This window comes from Ischnura elegans, chromosome 7 (assembly GCF_921293095.1).
Source record: "Ischnura elegans chromosome 7, ioIscEleg1.1, whole genome shotgun sequence".
Taxonomy (NCBI): domain Eukaryota; kingdom Metazoa; phylum Arthropoda; class Insecta; order Odonata; family Coenagrionidae; genus Ischnura; species Ischnura elegans.
This window is the reverse complement of record NC_060252.1, coordinates 83214740-83234013: the sequence shown is the minus strand read 5'-3', so window position 1 is coordinate 83234013 and position 19274 is coordinate 83214740. Positions and strand designations below refer to the sequence as shown.

Below are 19274 nucleotides of genomic sequence, written 5' to 3'. Positions count from 1 at the left end.
TGGGCTTTGAATTTATTTAATTCGAAATGATTTAATACAGATTTAAGCAATAAACTCGTATGGAATTGGAGCTAACATAATGGGCTCATCCTGGCCTTTGACGATGTGTGCTTTTCGTGGCTCCCGAGGCTGCAAAAGAAGAAAAAAGTACTTTAGGCCACCAGTTCATCACGTTTATACTGCACACAGGTATTTTCATCACCCAGGGAAGTACTTTCCATAATTAAATTTATACATAACATAAAAAAAATTACAACTATCTTCTACATATCAATTAAGAGACTTCCCTTCTGAAAATATTGAAGGCACAATAATCCAATACTGAGAGAAAACCAGTGAAAAAATATATATATTACTGACTTCGTTACTTCACACAAAAAACTTTTGTAAAAGAGAACTTCAACAGAATTTTTTTCCAACCAAGAGATGTTGATTAGAAAATTGAAAAATGCATGAATTATTTATGTAGTAGAAAACAGAAGGAAGTTCACTATGCTCCACAAGATGTGTCAAATGCTAGGAAGTCAACCCACAATTAGTACTACAAATACAAAACTGAATACGAGCAAAAAATACCACTGCGTAAATAATGAGAAATAACCACAGAACATGGGTAGGGGTCCAAGCAATCATCACATTTACTCTTGGCAAAAAATCCCATCGTTAATTGCCCAAATGTATATATGCTTGAACACACCACATACATATGTTTCATACATATGTTACCCCCTTATCACTAGATAACATTCACTGAAGCAAGCATAATCCCACCAGCAAAATGTGAGGGAAATTTCCTCGTAAATCAACTGCTTATAGAAAGTTCAGCTGTGAAATTTGTAGTAACATAATTACATTTAAATAACGCATGAGGAACTAAATCTACACCTTACCCGATGAAAGGAAATATCGTGGACACAAAAATATCGAAACAATTGCCATTAAATTCACTCGGATATCTTACCAGCTGATAACATAACTTTGCCTCAATGCCAACCGATGCGATTACGGTAAAAGAATTAAATCGTAACAAGCAATTGCTGTACATGTTAGCGTCCACTTTAAACGTGGCTTATAGCAACATTGAATCATAATTGAACAAGATGCAACTCAGTAAAAATTAACAACGCATATCATTCAATTAATAAAGATCGCTTCCCAAATTAAGGATATGCCGCTCCATTACAAGTCAAACCAGATACATGGCATCTGGATACCACAAAGAATGCTATATTACCTGTCGTTTAAGAGATACTTTCTTTCCAGTATCCTGGGAAACTTTCCTAAGCCTCTCATTCTCTTTCACACGCTTCATGAAGTCTTCTCGGCATTTAGAGTGATTGACATGCTCCACACGAATGTTGATCCTGGAAAATAAAGAAAAATACGCATTGAAAGTCATAATCTATGTAGGTGGAAAATTGCGAAAACATCCCTCTACCAATTAACACAAACGCTCACCTCTTGGGAATGACGTTTCCCCGAACTCTCTTATTCACAATGACCCCTAGTGCATGAGGAGTAACGTTGTAAACGCGGCCAGTTTTTCCGTGGTAGAATTTGTACGGCATTCCCTTTTGAACTGCACCATTTCCCTACAAGCAATAATCTCAAGTCAATACCGGCACTTTTTTTCCTATTCCTAGATGTAATAAATGCATTTACAGGTATCTTACCTTAATATCAACGATGTCCCCTACTTTGTATACTTTAAGGTAGGTGGAAAGGGGAATAGTCCCATGGTTACGGAATTTACGAGAAAAAAGATCCCTGGTTCCCCGACGATAACCTTTGGAGTTGGTCATTTTGACAAACCCTGAAAAAAATTGAAGTTTAGATGAAGGTACAACCAACACAATTAAATAATAAAACTAACGAACCTTAAGGTTGATTGCACACTAAACGAAGTTGACACACGTGGCCCTAACTCAATTGTATTACTCTAATGATATTAAAATAGGACGGAGAATTCAACAAGGACATAACCATGCGAAATTTGAGGAAAATGATACAAATACGCACATATTTATACACAATATAATGACAAAATACTTCACTATGAACAATAATAACATAACGAACTTACCACACCGTTTATCACACACCGGATAGAGGGAAACGGAAATGGATGAGCGGCTGTAGGTCAAAGAAAAGCTCAAATATTTTTATTTCGCAAACATTAATTTTGATGTAATAATTAAGATTTTTTAAATCTTAAAACCATATTAAAAGAATTATTTAGAACATTAATTGTCTTTATAAAATTCCAAGTTTATTTATTTGACCACATTTGTACATGGATGAGTTGGAAGGAAACAATTGACAAACGGTTATCTTTCAAGTTATGACTTCTGTAAGTTAGAGAATATTTCCTGGCGCTGTGATCTATCTAAACATTGTAAGTTCACAAATATTCGTCAGGTGTATCTAACGTTTTGGAGGCTACGACTAGTTTTAATTTTATGAATGTATTTTAATATTTTCTTTCAAGTTTTATGATGCCTTTTATGGTTGAGGTTTTGTACCTTCACGCCCCCGACTCGTTTATGAATACTAATATTCCTGCCACCAATCTTTATACTGCTGCTTGTGATTACATAGATACGTACAATTCAATCTTTGCTATATCGTTTAAATCTCCGTTATTTGCAGGATATCTTAGCAGAGCAAGATGAGATCTGGAAGTTTTTATTTATTTTTGGTGTATATATTTGCCATTAGCATCAGTTTAGCAATTCCTAAACCTGAAGATAAGGAAGGGAAGAAGGAAAGAACTATTGATAGGGTAAAATTTTTTGCCTTATCTGATTTTCATTTCATCGCATATGAAATCACTGTAACATAATAATCTCGTCTTTAGGAGCTAAGTGATCAAGAGCACTTTGTTAATGAGGAGCACAACCCACAGTATGATCATGAGGCTTTTCTTGGAGAGGAGGCCAAGACTTTCGACCAGCTGACCCCAGAGGAGAGCAAGAAGAGACTAGGGTAAGTATATCTGTGGATGAATTTGAGATTTAAATCCGTTTGTGTCTTAGAATTTCACTTAGGCGGTGAAGCATTGACTACATAATTTATTATGACTGATTAGTGTGCTTGCAAAGGCTGCCTTTCCCCAATTTCATTTTCTTAACCAGTACGTGCTCCTTTGACCTGTCTGTTTGAACTCGGCCTTTGCCGAACATCTTGAAAAATCATGCTTCCCATCTGAGCCTGTTAATTTGCTCATCCCATCTTAAGTGTGGTGTGTTGGTGTTGGATTCATTCTTCTCTTTATAGTTTAATTTTCACAGGGATGAAGCACACTGACACATTGTAGTTATAAATATACAGCTTGTTCCTCATGTATTATTTGTATCAAAATTTGCTACTTACAAACTATTTTATGTAACTGATTTCCCTTGTGTCAGTCCTTTAAGAAATTAGTTTGGAAAACCTTTAGTCCAAGTTGTATCTGTTTTAAAAACATGTGGAAAATTTCATTGAAATTTCTCATTTTAACCATTTTTGTTCATTTAAAAAAATCCATTTTGGTCATGGTAGGTGTGGTTTTAAAATTTAACTTGCTACTGTAGAAGTTATCTCCCAACTTGATTATGTGAAAAATCAGCATAAATATTGGAACTAAATCATTATCAGCTATTACCTATGTTATTATCGATGTTACCTTACCCATGGCTTGAATTATTATTATTAGTATTCTACCAATTAAGGTAGGTTTTCATGGAGTATTCAAGAAGTGAGCTGGGAGCCTCCCTTTCCTTCCAGCACTACCTTCTTTAATTCACTGTAAGGCCTACTCTCTTTCAATCTGTCTAAAAATCCTATTGTTTTCCTTCCCCTCCCTCGTTTCCCTAACATTCTACCCTCTTACCCCATTTTCAACATCCCCTCACCGCTAAGCACTAACTCCATCCATACCTTCTGTCTCCTTCGTATCTCATCTAAAAGCTGCCTCTCCTCGCCAACCATATCCAGCACTTCGTCATTCCTTTTCCTCTCTGTCCATTTCACCCTCTCCATTCTTCTCAATACCCACATCTCCAATGCCTCCAATCTTCTCTCGTCTTCTTTCCTCAGTGTCCACGTTTCCGCACCGTAGAGAGCTACACTCCAGATCAAACTCTTCACTAACCTTTTCTTTAAAATCTTACACAACGATCCTCTCAGAAGCTCCTTCCTGTTCATGAATGCCTCCTTCGCTAATGCGATTCTCTTCCTTATGTCCTTACTACTGTATCCGTTTTCCTCTAACGTACTGCGTAAATAGTTGAATTGCTCAACCTATGGCTTGAATACCATTTAAAAATAAAATCAGGTGAAATTGGTGTTGAAACCAATAGATTGTCATGTGAAAATTTCTTGTTTAATTTTCAGTATTATTGTTGATAAAATAGACAAGAATAAAGATGGATTTGTGTCCCAAGATGAATTAAAGGAATGGATCAGGTACACCCAAAGCAGGTATCTTCTTGATGATGTGGACAGGCAGTGGAAGTCGTATAATCCTGAATTAAAGGAGAAGATCACTTGGGAAGAATATAGGAAATTACTATATAGTTTTATGGATGGTAAGTGTTTCACTATTTGAATCATCAGCTTAATTTATTATCAGAACATGCTAAGTGATAGAAATACCTAGGTTAGTTGTAATTTTTAATGCTTATGTACGTGCATGCCATGTTATTCAAGCTTAAATGTCAACTATTTAGTGCTTAATGGCTTCTATCCATGTTTTGCATGTGCAGTGGTAAATATGCCACTTGTATATGGGGAACTGCTTGTGACTTTCTGTTCATCAGGACACAGTAAAAATGCCGATGCATTGCCTTATGTAGATCTTTATTTTGGGACGACATGGACTCCTCTGATCTTTTTATATTCATCCTGGATGAACTACCGAGTGCATCTCTAAATATTAGTTTGGCCACCACCCAGAGCGTAATCTCTGTGGCAAGAAGCTATCATCATGGGGATCGGGTTGGTGTGGTTGCTACAGTGTTGGCTTCCCACCCGGAGGGCCCGGGTTCAAATCCCGGCAGCGGCAGAGAATTTTCAGAGACTGCCTGATCCCTGCTTGAATGTTGTGTGGAGGATATTTCAAGCGCAACACTCAGTCCGTCGGATGGGACATTAAGCCGTGGTCCCCTTGGCGCCTTTCGTAAAGAGCAGGCTAATGCCGATGCCAGGTTTCTCTCCACCCTTCCTTACCTACCCTTCCCTCATGGCGCAAATGACCACAGCTGTCGGTCGCCTCCTCCAAATACCATACCAAGGAGCTATCATGCCTGGCAGGATTTTCAATTTTATCTCTTCAGGTTGCTTTCTGTATCCCTTGTGTGGATTGACAATAGAAATGGGGAGGCAAGATCAATGTGTGGTTGGGGTAATTCATTTTAAATAAGGCTAATCATATTTTATCTCATAATTGAACATGTTTGAATCATAATGCAATCAGAAATAATCAGGAGGGCTTGCGAGAATGATTCATTCATTGAACTAATTCAGACTATGGTACATACTTAAATTTTCTTTATTTTATGTTTTTCTGGGCCCCTCGTCATACAGCCACTGTGCATATCACATGTCTTTTACCAGCCAGATATCCCTTGGGGATTGGGTTGGCTAGTGTATTGGCTTCCCACCCTGTGGATCTAGGTTCAAATCCCAGTAGTGGTGGGGATTTTTCGGAGGTTGCTTGATCCATACTCGAATGCTTTGTGGAGGGCTCTTAAAAACAGCACTCTGCCCATCTGATGGGTCTCATGGTGCCTTTCATTAAGAGCAGGCTAATGCTGGCACCGGGTTTCTCTCCACCCTTCCTTCATAGAACAACTGACCTCAGTTTTCTATTGCCTCCTCCAAATACCATACCAATTCCTTTTTATAAAATTCCTTGGAATTCAGGAAAAATTGGGAAAATCAACTGGTCCATGAAACATGTCCAGATTTTTTTTAAATTAGGAATTATTGGTTGTTTACAGCTGTATTTTGATTTATGCTCCTAATTAGTCTCAATAACTTTGGGTGCTAGCTGAAACGGCAATATTAAAAGTATAAAACTGCTTAATCAAAAGATATTGCTTGAAACGGCTATTAGGGGTTATATAATAGAAGGCAATGGATTCAGTTCTGTAGGGAGGAACAATGTGATATGAAATAATTCATTATAATAATTCTATCCAATAATTATAATTGTCAGTTACTCTTGCATTAGAGTGCTAATAAGCTCTTTCACCAATTTTATTTCATTGCCAATTTTTATAGAGTATGCAAAGTAATGGTACCCTTATCTTTTCAATTTTTGATCTGTTGCCTTATCTGGACTTAGGCACAAAGTATTGACCCTTATGATTATATTTTGATGACCTCTCAAACTCATACTAAGAGGGTCAAAGCGTCTCAGTTACTCCTTGGCATAGTGAATTGGCCTTGTGTGGTGTATTGTAGTTCACACTCTTTCGTATACATAATTCCTTTCCTTGGTGAAGGTTCTCCCCAAGCGAATAAATGGACCAGATCATTAATGATTTAACCTACTCACGAGTAGTGGGGGGCAACCTCAGTGTTTTCTTGCTTTAAAATTACAAGGGAATGGCTGATTGGGGAAGATTGTTTTTCACATAAAAGCATTTAACATTAAGTTAATTCACCTCCCTCCAATTTCTTTCATATGTGGTTATCACAACTTTCGGGTTTTTAAGGGTTATCTGGTGCGAAATAACTATGCCCTATGTAACTAGAACAATGTATCCCTTTATTGAGGCATGAATACAAGTGTGTCTCACTCAGTAAATAGGCGAATTGCGATGGCCTTGGATTCAGTCACAGGTTTGAGCTATGGCTGGCAGGTCTAACTCCCGTGGGCTCCGGGACGCTACTCTCGCATAAGGGCGCCAAATCCCTGGGGTCCCGTTACCGGTGCCAAGAGTCCTCCACCTATCTCCCTCCAGGCTGTGCTGCCTTTTGGCGGTAGCGTGCAATGATTTGAATGCTACAACAACATTTAATTTGAGGATTGAAACAATCACACACTTTCATAGGTAGAGGGAAAGTCTTATGTAGATTTCAAGACCAGAGCATTCTAGTGATTGAATTTGTTGCTTCACAACTGAGATAATTCTTAGATCTTGATTGCAAGTGTTGGCAGCAAGAAGCTGAAAATGAAATGTTTGATATTGGTTTAAAATACTCAATATATACCCACTAATACTATGATGGTAGTGGTACCATAAATATCAGTTGATACTTCAAATTGATATTGTTTCATTCCTGCTTTTTATCCTTATTATTCTCTGAAGTCTGATTATTAGGCATCAAATGATATGCTATATTCACACAGTACACCATTCAAACTTTTTGACCACAATATACTGCTAGTGGCTTCAGGTTGAGATGTGTGGGAGAGATTGCCCTAAGTCTTAGGTCCTGAACTGTATCTTTGAATTGTCTCTCTTCTCATTCACTGCAAAGTTAACACAGCATGCCACAAAGCTTCCTCTTTACTAATCCATGGTGATGATTTGTTCGCCATATAAACTCATGCAGATGCGGATGCCAATGATTTAGATAGGAGTGATGAAGGTCCATCGTACCGAGACATGCTGCAGAGGGATCGAAGGCGTTGGAGTGTGGCAGATGAAGACGGGGACGATGCTCTGACCAGAAAAGAATTTATGGCATTTCTACATCCTGAAGAAATGGGCCATATGAGGGACATTGTTGTCCTGGAAACGATGGAAGACATTGACAAAGATAAAGATGGCAAAGTGTCCCTGGAAGAATACATTGGTGAGTGATAATTGTGTATATAGTAAGTGACTTATACATATATTTCTTTACTCTCTCTGAGTCTAGGTCTGTCATTTCACCTTTAACTTTTTCGAGTATGTGATCTAAATGGGAGTGGTTTCATTATTTTAACCATTTCCAATGCAATACCAGGTAATTGCAAGAATGGATCACACTAACTTCTAGGTTTTTATGGTGTATAACAGCAAAGGAATAGGATTTCTGGCATTCTTTTGCCTAAGGATGCGTAAAGTCAACAGAATTTCTTTGCTGGGGAGATTGACAGACCCATTAGTATGTGTGAATGGAAATAAAATTATTCACTAACAAACCAGAGCAAACACTAAGTATTTCTGACATTATGTAAGCGTTTTAAGCGAGGAAATAGTTGGTTGATAAAAAAATTATGAATGGAAATGAAATAGGGAGTTGTAAGGGAAAGAGCTCAGAGCTCCTGTGCTTGAGAAAGATTCAGTGGCATTGAGTTCGAGGCTCAAGTTGCCTGAGAACAATCAGAAGTGGTTTCTTTCAAGGAGCCTCTTTCTCCTCCCCTTCTTCCCCCCTGGGGAACTCTTTTCACAAGACCTAGTCACCTCCTGTGCTCTTGAGTGACAAACAGTAACTTTCCACGATTACTGTCTTTCATCCAGGGTTGGTAAAAGTCATGATATTTTTCAAAAAAATCATTTTTGTTGATTTTTTTTATTTAAATCGGATTTTATTGATTTAAATGAGATTTTTATGATTCTCCATTCATCAAAAATTCAGTTATTTGCAAAACTAACTATTTGGGCAGCATATTGGAGAATGATCGTTTGCAGAAACAATAAGAGGCAACATACTCTAAACTTAATACAACATTTAGTCAATCAGGGGAGAGAGAACTATGGAAATGCCAATGGTATCAAATTAAAAATTACACCAGCATAATATAAAATTGCCATTGGAAGTATCAAATGTGCTATATTATGCGGTTCTAAAGCATATGAAGTTTAGAAAAATTCTCTAATTGCAACTTTGTATGGTGCCTACGCTTAGAAGTTAAATCAGAAACCAATTTTTTTTCAACGGATACACTAGTACGTATTCTAACCAAAGCCATTTTTTTAAATTTTCATGTTACATGCATTCCTACATTATCATTTCTATTTAAGAGCCACCATTGTGCTGATAACTGTCGATTCATTGTATTAATTAAGAAATAAAAATCAAAATTATACACTTACAGCTTCCTTTTCTTGACTCTTTAAAAATCAAACATATGGATCAAATTATGATTTAAATCACCTGATTTTTTAAAATAAAAATCAAGTGATGAAAATCGTGATTTAAATCAAAGTGATTTAAATCAATCAACCCTGCTTTCATCCATAGAATTTCAAGATTAGTACATATTATGTGCTGAATAAATAAAAGAATGTGTCCAAACGTGGCACATTTCTGACATTATTTAAGTTTTTTAAGCATGGTAGGCACCGTAAGTGCAATTTATCCACACGCTAAAGTTCGTTTAGTTGACCGCACAGCAAAAGTACTAAGAAGAGTTCACTTTTAAAAATCCTCTTAGAATGCCCTCCTTAATATCATATGAGCATCAGTATTATATTCTTTTTTCTGCACAATTCCCTCTGGTTTAATGGCCTTATTATTAATTTCAATGAGAACGTATTCCATTTTTTTGTATTACTCAAACAAAAGGTATAATGGAAACTGAATTTCATAAAGAGCAGAGGTGGTGCCACAAACCATGTCCTAAAACTTTTGGAAATGACTGTACTTGTGTTTGCTAAAGTTTCATGCTGATAGTTTTATCCACCTTGCCACAGGTGGCAAAACGGACTACAGGGTAATCACCTTTCTCCTTATAAATACTTTCAGGGGACATGTACAGAGGCAGTGAGGGTGACACAGAGCCTGAATGGGTGAAGAGTGAACGTGAGCAGTTTTCCAAGTTCCGCGATAAGAATGGAGATGGCGTTATGGACAAGGAAGAGGTAAATGAGTGATATATGATGTCTTCATGATTCAATTTTTCACTGCATCGAAATTTATTTTGTGACAACTGTTTCACTGGTTTTCTTACCTGCGTCTTCAGTTCAAGTTGCGGTTATGGTTTTTCAAACAAATTATGTGCGACACTTTTGGTACCAATTTTTCGTAGTAGAAGATGATTGATTAATGCATTAGTATGAGCCATTTTTGGGTGTACTGCTGCATATAGTGAATGTAAAATGATTAACATTTCTTTCCTATTGCTGTAGTCTCCTGATGGCATTCCCAATAGGAGGAATAAATGATAGAGCACTTCAAGGTCATTCTGTGAAGCAGTACACCCAAAAATGGTTTATAATCACTGCAAAAATCTAAAAGCAAAATTGATTAGTTGATTGTCTTCTTTCCAGTAGAGCTCTCTCCCATTATCCTTGAAGTTGGGATATGGTCTCTCTGTTCATGTTATTCAGTTAATTGGTTATTGCTTTTATTTCCTTTAATAGTCTTGGTAGTATTTCCGGGGATAGAAACTGTTGTCTCAAATTTCAATGCGGTGGAACCCAGAAGCGGTGAGAATATGTGCAAATTAACACCATGGAAAACTATGAGTCAACTTTGTCTTAGAGTTTTGGGTTCATTGGAAAAGTCTTGCTAAGGGAGTGTTTGTTGTCATACCAATAACTTAAGAATATAATATTACACCTTGTAAATAATTAAACCGTACACCAGCTCACTTTTCAATTTGAATTTTTAGTTAAATACATATTTCATATTAAAATTCAGAAGTGAATCAAGAGTAAATGGAAGTATATCTCACTATGCCAAATTATTATGTAGTTTTTACGATGAATAAAAAAAGGCACTTTTAGAGTAAACTGTGTGGGCTCGTGTTAGTAGTCTGAAAAATTCATAGAATATGTATGTTCTATTTGAGATCCCAGGTGCTTAAACCTCACAGTTTGCCTTTACAGCAAAGTAAAAGATCTTTTCACAATCTAGTACAAAGTTATCTCTAATGACCACATTGTGCTTAATTTAATGTGGGGGATTATCCTTTTAGTTTTTTTTATCCTTTAGTATAAAATTTTACTCCATGACGAATAATTTTGTATCTCGTAAGAAAGTAGGTTTCCGCGGCGATGGTTTGATCTCTGCATTTCTTCAGGGTTTTCTTCAGCATCAGCATGTTTGTGGACAACAATTTCGCTGGCTATCCTGCCAGCGTCTTCAGGTCGAAGGTGTCGGCTGTTGGTTTCTGCCTCGCTTACATGCTGTAGGCTGGATGGGAGCTGCCCTGTGATTGGCTGTCTGACTGGGTGCTTCTCACTGATTGGCTCTCTCTTTGATCACTCTTTTCCAGGCGCTGTGAAGGAAGTATCCATCTTCTCTATTGAAATTCAAAGGTGAAAAAAAATAAAAACACCTTTGAATTTCAATAGAGAAAATGGATACTTCCTTCACAGCACCTGGAAGAGAGTGATCAAAGAGAGAGCCAATCAGAGAGAAGCAACCAGTCAGACAGCCAATCACAGTGCAGCTCAAATCCAGCCTACAGTTTGTAAGCGAGGCAGAAACCAACAGCCGACATCTTCGACCAGGATAGCCAGCGAAACTGTCGTCCACAATGGAAGAAAACCCTGAAGAAATGCAGAGATCAGTTTTGTATCTCATGTAATTCATTTGATATGAAACCATTTTCTCATGTGTCCCATTCTTTTTTTTTCCCAGGTCAAGAACTGGATCATCCCTCCTGACTTTGATCATGCGGAAGCTGAGGCTCGTCACTTGATTTATGAGTCAGATTCTGATGGGGATCAAAAACTTACAAAAGATGAAATACTGAACAAATATGACTTATTTGTTGGGTCTCAGGCTACTGATTTCGGGGAAGCATTGTCAAGGCATGATGAGTTCTGAAGTGCTGATCAGTCCCGTTATGGCCCATGAAATGTGTGCACAATATAATATGCTAGCATTTTGGCTAGCTTGAGGATGAAGGAGCTATCAAGTTCCATGATCCAGGATTTTTGAATTAATTGATAAACTGATCGTGCTCCCTTGGCAATTTGAGTAAAATCAACTGCTGACGCCTTACTGAGTATTTACTCCTGGTTTAGTTACTTCATTAGTAACCTGTAGTACTTAGTAGCCATTTATGTATCCTTGTTTTGTGTAGTCCTAGTGGTCTCAGTTGTTTGTGCTCACTCATAATATCATTTAGTTGCAGAAGTTTTGCAATTTCAAAATGGACTATAGATTAATAGGCAGTTAATTTATTCCTAACTACTCATGCATAAATGTTTTAATATTCATCAAAATATTCCATAACGCCATTGAATTTCTGGTATTGAATTAACCAAAGTGAACATTATTCAATGCAATATTTATACTTAACAAAAATTGCATAATTTTCCATTGTGGTGCTATTTTTGGTATGTACTTGAAGTTTTACTTACTTTGAACATTTGTTTGTTTGGCAAAGGCCATGACAATGTTGCATAATTTTTTATTGGAAAAATTATTTTCCTTTTTTATGTTTTAGAAAATTAGTTCCTAAAAAGGATTGGGCCTTTTTGACCAAATTTTGTGCTTTATTAGGTTATTATATTTTTTTGAATCCCCTCTACTCGATACAAGTTTTAAAGGCAAAAGTTGTAGATAGTCTTCATTTTATTGGAAGACTTATTGGGAGCACAAAAAAGACCCAATTTTGAAATATAGTCATAGTCAATGAATGCTACTATTTTTCTGCAGTTTTTGTCTGTGAATGTAATAGGTTATCACATTGTTGATAACTATTGTTTAATGAGGCACATTCGTTATTTAGTTTAGTATGATAGTCTCTCATCATAGGAAACTTTCATATCAATGCAGCTTCCAGAAATACTGTGATGCAGATGCAAATGGAGAAAGAATCTCAATTCACCCAATATAAATCTGATTCTAAGATATGTGGTGGCCACCTTACCTGCCTTTTAGCTTTCTGGACATGGTACCAAATAATTCAGTTGTTTTTTTTCACTAGTCCAGTCTTCCAAAAATTGTCCAATCTTAAAATCAATCAATGTTACATAAACTGTTTATTCTGCATGTCTAATGTGCTTATATTCAGGATGATGTGTCTGTTACTTAATGAGATGAACCTCTGTTAATATGACTGCAACTGTTTTAACTGTGAAAGAGCATCAGAAAGCATGGTATTTACCTCCGAGTCAGTAATGAATGCTTGTTATGCATGTAGGTTAACTGTTTGGGTACTACGTGGAACAGTCTTTGCCAAAGTATTATGTATTATTTATTGAGAAGTTGAGACCTTTGCGATGTGGTCACACTGATGTCTGTGTCTGCCCTCAATAATTACATCCTCCTGGCTTCTTCATGTCATTGAATGCAAATTCACTTTCATAAACTCTTGCTCATAATTTTTTCAATGAGTAAGGATACTCATTCCTTGTTATATTTGATGTGTGTGCTACGTAGCAATTCATAACCTGTTCATTTGGTATGGATTGATCTGATGTTTCATATTTTCTGGTATTATTTTATATTTAGAAACCGAAAAGTCCCCAACTTAAGCATATTTTTACCCGATAGCTTGTGGACTACAATCATGTATTATCTCACAACTGATCTTTAGTATGAGCAATATTATTGTAAGGCTGAGTAAGGTGTGCTTTTCAGGTGATTCTATGCTAGTTATGAATATCTTTTGTATATTACAAAGCAAATGAAATTGATGAAAGAAGTAAAGGCTGATAAGTTTGAAATGTAATTTGAGTTATAATTGGTATCTATTCGTCACAAAAATATTTTTATTATTCCCTAATGGATATCTTATTTTCAAATTACTTGTACCATGCTTCAACCAGTTAGTGGAAGAAGTTTACCAAAAGTTAATAAAGTACACTTTCTAACAATTATATGAACACTAGTATCAATTTCCTGTATTAATTAAGGAATACCGGTGATTTTTCAGGTGAAACTAGCCAATTTAAATTGACCTTCTCAACTGCTCTCCGGGATCTTCGTTCTGAACCCTGACAAAAGAAATACTGTTAAAGAGTTTAAAGTATACCGGGACTAGCTGCGGAGATAATTTTTAGGGGAGTCACCTGCAATGCACAATCGTGCGAAAGATCCACAGAAAAAATCATTCGCCTTGACCGGGATTCGAACCCGGATCCCCTGATTTCCGGTCGAGTGCTTTAGCCAGTTAAGCTACTGAGGCGTCATTCTTCCCTGTGGATATCTTCCATGTGGATCTTGTCCGGTAGTGTCCGAAAATATCCACAGGGAAGAATGACGCCTCGGTAGCTTAACTGGCTAAAGCACTCGACCGGAAATCGGGGGATCCGGGTTCGAATCCCGGTCAAGGCGAATGATCTTTTCTCCGTGGATCTTTCGTACTGTTAAAGAACATTGTTCTTCATGTTATGATGCATTGTGATCTCGTTGGACTGTACACCCTAGTGTGCATGTTAATTTCCAGCCATTTGGAAGAAGAAAGCAAAGAAATGATGAGTAACTAGAAGAGGTCCTTATGGGGCATCCATTAATAACATGAGGTGATTTCGGTGATTTTTGAACCCCCTTCACCCTTAGTAAGATGCCTTGAGATTTGGCTTGACCCCCTCCCTCAAATCTCACGCGATATTGTTCAAAATGCGTATTTTCAGTGTAAATACATAAATCCATGCTTCATTGCATTGGATTTATTGTAAATAAACAATTTTTTGAATTATTTTTATGTAAAATTAGTTAAGACTAGTATGTATGATTCCTAAGATCATAATTTTGAACTGTTTCTTGCGGAAAGGAGTTACGTATGTAATATGTGCCAGGACCCCTCCCTCCCCGACGTGAGATTGGGTGAGAATCGGCTTGACCTCTTACCCCCTCTAAATTTCTCGGTTGACCTAACTGTTTATTACTCAGGAGTGTGATGAGTGGGTAAGAGAGGCCAAGGCATTCAAATCCTTCCCCAAAATGTTTTTGAATTACATTTTGAAGTACACCCCTATGAATGAATTGCCTCAAAATGAATAGGGTAGTTTCCTTCATCAAAGAAAACGAAAGGCATTGATTGCGATTCGTTACCCACCATTAATGTATTCATACTATACAAATTATTTGGTTTTAGAAATACCGGTTTAGACGAATGGCAATGGTCCATTTTTATCCTCATTTGAAAAGGGCCAGATTGGCGCCCATGCGATGCCACTCCACGTGACGTCACAGGGACCTAGTTTCTATACGAGAAGATAGGAGTTATACATCGTCTGAGGTTACCAATGCATGCATGAGGCGCAGAGTTCAAGGAAACATGTCTTAATAATCACTTATTAAAACTGGCTAAGGTCGGAAAGTTTTCTTCATTTGATAAGGTATTAATAATCCTTATTTAAGCCAAGCGCTACCAGCCAGCAGGGTACTCAGCTACCCGCTAGCAGCCTGCGTCGTATCAGCGCTAAGCCTCGCCTTAAGGTCACCTCACAGGGCGGCAGCGGGAACCAGAAATACGTCACACGGACAAATTTCCCGTCATTCATACTTACGCGTCGCGTTTTCCCGCGCTTGAAAATTTTCACTTTTCATTTAATCGCGAAAAATAGATATCGTCATTTAAAAATCTAAAAGCGTGAAATACGTACTCCAGGAGTAATAATCTTTTGATTTAGGCAATAAACAAATAATAGGAAACCACCCTATTCTCTTCAAATGACCATCCCCAAAAATTTTTTCTAGAGAAAACTTAACTGCTGCTCTATATTACCATGCCCATTACTCCTGAAGTCCTCTCTCTCCTCCGATCTAAGTTTAAACAATTCTATGTAGTATGTATCATCCCCCATCTACACATCCTATTTACTTGCCTTCTTGCCCGCACACTTCACTTTCATTGTATTTTGTGTTCCTACATTTGTCCTATTGAATTTTCTACCCATTTCCCCACATACCATTGCACTCTGTACTACGCAGTAGTGGATACAGAAAAAACTCAATGGGGGTGCAAAAGATACCTTGAGTTACCTTTACTTTTATGGTAATAAAAAATAATCAAGTCGCATGCAAAGTTTAAGAAGGTTTTAATTGAAGTGATTAAGTAAAAATGCAAGACAATGCCATCTTATGATATAAAAAAGTTAAAATTGTGGTTCTGCAATGTTTGGCAATACGGGCAGCCCCACAAGGGGTGGGTGCACGTATCCGCTGCGCCCCCATCTGTATCCGCCACTGCTACTACTACAAGTGCATACACTTCACTTCTATCTAATGTCCAATGGTATTTTGCGTTAAAATGCACTTTACCTATAGATATAGGTGACTTATAATACATTTGGAACATACCCGTGGAAATATGAGAGAAAATTCTGTGGGAAGAATTCACTTATAACCATAGGGAAAGTGCTCTTTAATTGAAAAGACCCAATGGACATGTTACACGGAAATGGAGTGTGTATGTGCTTATGACTTTGTAAGGCAAATGAGTAGAAAATTCAAAATCCAAATCAAGGAGCATGAAAAGTGTGTGAACAATTATGATCGCAAATCACATTTAAATGGAAACATCATAGAGACTGGTCGTATGGGTGATTTTAACAAAAAAAATTTACATGCATGTGTTAAAAGTTGTAAATCAAATTATGTATTTAGAAACTGTGGAAACTTTATGGCATTCAATAATACATATCAAATGTTTGTATTTTAAAACTAGACTATACAAATTTTAAATCTTCCAAGATGTTTTTATTGGTTTTAAAATCAGACTTGTTTCCTAATACCAATTGTGCCTCCACTGCTGTCCTTGATCTAAACCAACTCCATCCCTCCCTCGACTCTTCCCCCTAAACTCTGCTCCCATCCTAAATGTGCTCTCCATCTTGCCTTGAGTTTTTATTAGTTGCTTCTGTTAGTTGGTTCTCCCCCTTAAAAATTAAATGTTGCTGTTGAAATCGATCGGGTAATTAAAAAGTTGTATGGAGAATACAAAGTAGTTCCTTTTTTAGGGCTCCTAGGTACCTCGGCCAAAAACCATGCTGCAGACGTCTGGGGGAATTCGTCTGAGGCTTCTGTTATTCTATCCACTTAGAATTTTAATGGCCATTAATGAAGAATAAATATTAATAATTAAAGTAAGTGTCACAATTTTTTATTTTCTCATTTTTCATGCTGCAATATTGACCATGGAAAAATACTAATTTCTTGTTGGTCACATGGAAATTATAATAAATATCGCCACTGAGTAATAAAAAAATTTCCCTCCCTCCTCACTTTAAAGCAAAATATCCTTTACTTACCGCACACAAGAATGCCTGACTTCTCAGGTGTGCAATAATTCTCGGGACGAATTCAAATTGCCCACTCGATGGTATGGTATGGTATTTGGAGGAGGCGACCGACAGCTGAGGTCATTTGCGCCATGAGGGTAGGGTATGGAAGGAAGGGTGGAGAGAAACCCAGCATCGGCATTAGCCTACTCTTAACGAAAGGCGCCAAGGGGACCGCGGCTTAATGTCCCATCCGACGGACGGAGTGTTGCACTTGAAATGTCCTCCACACAACACTGAAGCAGGGATCGGGCAGTCTTTGAAAACTTTCTGCCACTGCTGGGATTTGAACCCAGGCCCGCCTGGTGGGAAGCCAACACTCTAGCCACCACACCAACCCGATCCCCACTGCCCATTTGCCCACTTGACCATGGAACTAGTTTACCCCAGAGGCCCTGATGGTAAGTTCCAGAACTTCTTCAAAAATGCATAAACACTTTAGCCTGGGGGTGAGACCTCTGTATTACTCAATGCGATGCGCTTATGCTGATGCGTGATTCGGAACGGCTTGATGCGATATGAGCGGGAAGTATTCCCCCGTTCAAAATACCCGCAGGCACCCGTGCTGGAAGATAGTTCGGGTTAAGCGATAACACAATGATTGATATGCCGAAATTTAATGTGCATAGTACTTATGATGACGAAAAACGTTTATTGATGCGTATAACTTAATTATATTCATTACGGTCGTTCTAAAGTTCCAAGCCGTAACTTGCAACTCATATTTACTTAAAATAGTGATAGACTGAGCGAATTGACGGGAATTTTTGCAGCTAACTCGAAAAACGGTCAATAAGGAAGCGTAGTGTATAGTATATCTCAGCTATCACTGAGTTTTACGGGTCAAATTGTTTTGAAGAGACGATTTTTACGATCAATAATACGTAGATTTAGCTGCTAGACATCAATTTATGGCTTCCCGACAAGATATACGACTTGAAAACAAATTTTTTTCATAAAAATCGGGAAGGAATACTTAATACCTCGATAAAATTTTCACAAACACTTTGTCATACTGCATATATAATGCTTAAAAATTAACTCCAAGACATTTTTATTTAAGTTTTCTACCGCTTGGTATTAAGCCGATGTCCCACGGTCAAATTTGCGTCAAAATATTTTGATCAAAATTTGATGCAACTGACGCGCACCCTGTCCCACGGTCAAAATTTTGTCCAACTGGCTTTTGGTCCTATCGTTTGTACAAATCACCGATTTGTACAAATGGATAGGACAGGTTCTAAATTTTCATCCAATTGGATGAAACCAACCAATCACAGGGCCTTTGACAAAAAAGCATCGCCAAGCGCTGACACACAGGCCAAATACGTTAAACTTATTTATCGTCTGCATGAGTATTTTAATTAATAATTATGTATATTATGGACACAAAAATAAACTTTGTTGTATTCCACACAGTATGCATTAAAAACCCAACCGGTTTCCACCTTTTCAGGTCGTTATCTTAATCGTAAACCTCTAGATAAGGACCTGAAAAGATCGAAACCGGTTGAGTTTTTTCATTAGTATTGTATGGAATACTAAAAGGTTAAGTTTTAAATTTATAATATCACGATACCACGAAGTGAATTCACAAAACATTATTTCAAATATATATATATGTTCGTGATCGTCTATTTCATCGCCTGGTGTGGCCCTAAAGGTAAATATGAGCAAAAATTTGTCTTAGTGATAGGCGATGGAAGCTCTCAACTAGGAAATCCGTAATAATTAGTTGATCTTAAATAGAAAGGAAGCGATCTTTAGAATCGCAATACCAGGAGGGATGTTTTGGAAATAATAAAAGATTTACTTAAGGTATCGAGGCCGAATTTTACGCTTTATGGAAGGCATACAATGCGAGCGAGCAGCTGGAGAAATGACTAATATGAACTGACGATTGTACCTGTGAAACACTACAGCTGCCCGTTTCTATTACTATGATTATAGGATAAGGACCTTATTTTAGAAACTGCTAGATTAGGAGAGAAAAATGTGATTTAAATGCACGCTTACAGCACTATTCATAACATCTCCTCAACCACAATGTCCATCATTTATTAATAACATTTTCCTCGCGGGAATAAACTGCCTCACGTTTGTATCCTGGCGTTTTATTCTGCCCTCAACCTTGCTGATAAGGGACATGAAAATATATTGACTTGT

General features: G+C 37.4%; 2 protein-coding genes across 3 annotated transcripts; one reads left to right on the top strand and one right to left on the bottom strand.

The window, feature by feature from the left end:
- Window positions 1-2189, bottom strand: LOC124161892 (60S ribosomal protein L21). The gene is made up of 5 exons (XM_046538149.1): window positions 2084-2189; window positions 1674-1813; window positions 1459-1592; window positions 1235-1364; window positions 1-129 (listed from the first exon to the last, which is right to left on the bottom strand). The coding sequence occupies exons 2-5, from the start codon at window positions 1800-1802 to the stop codon at window positions 43-45; spliced, it is 480 nt and encodes a 159-aa protein (XP_046394105.1). The 5' UTR covers window positions 1803-1813; window positions 2084-2189; the 3' UTR covers window positions 1-42.
- Window positions 2190-2285: 96 nt separating this feature from the next.
- On the top strand, window positions 2286-13700 carry LOC124161891 (calumenin-B-like). Of its 2 annotated transcripts, none has more exons than XM_046538148.1 (7): window positions 2286-2395; window positions 2650-2782; window positions 2858-2985; window positions 4375-4568; window positions 7567-7788; window positions 9667-9782; window positions 11509-13700. In XM_046538148.1, exons 2-7 carry the CDS (start codon window positions 2669-2671, stop codon window positions 11695-11697), a joined length of 963 nt encoding a protein of 320 aa, XP_046394104.1. In that variant the 5' UTR covers window positions 2286-2395; window positions 2650-2668; the 3' UTR covers window positions 11698-13700. The 2 variants fall into 2 exon arrangements, with proteins under 2 accessions (XP_046394104.1, XP_046394103.1); XM_046538147.1 differs by having other exon boundaries at window positions 2287-2395; window positions 7546-7788.
- The last annotated feature ends 5574 nt before the right edge of the window (window positions 13701-19274 follow it).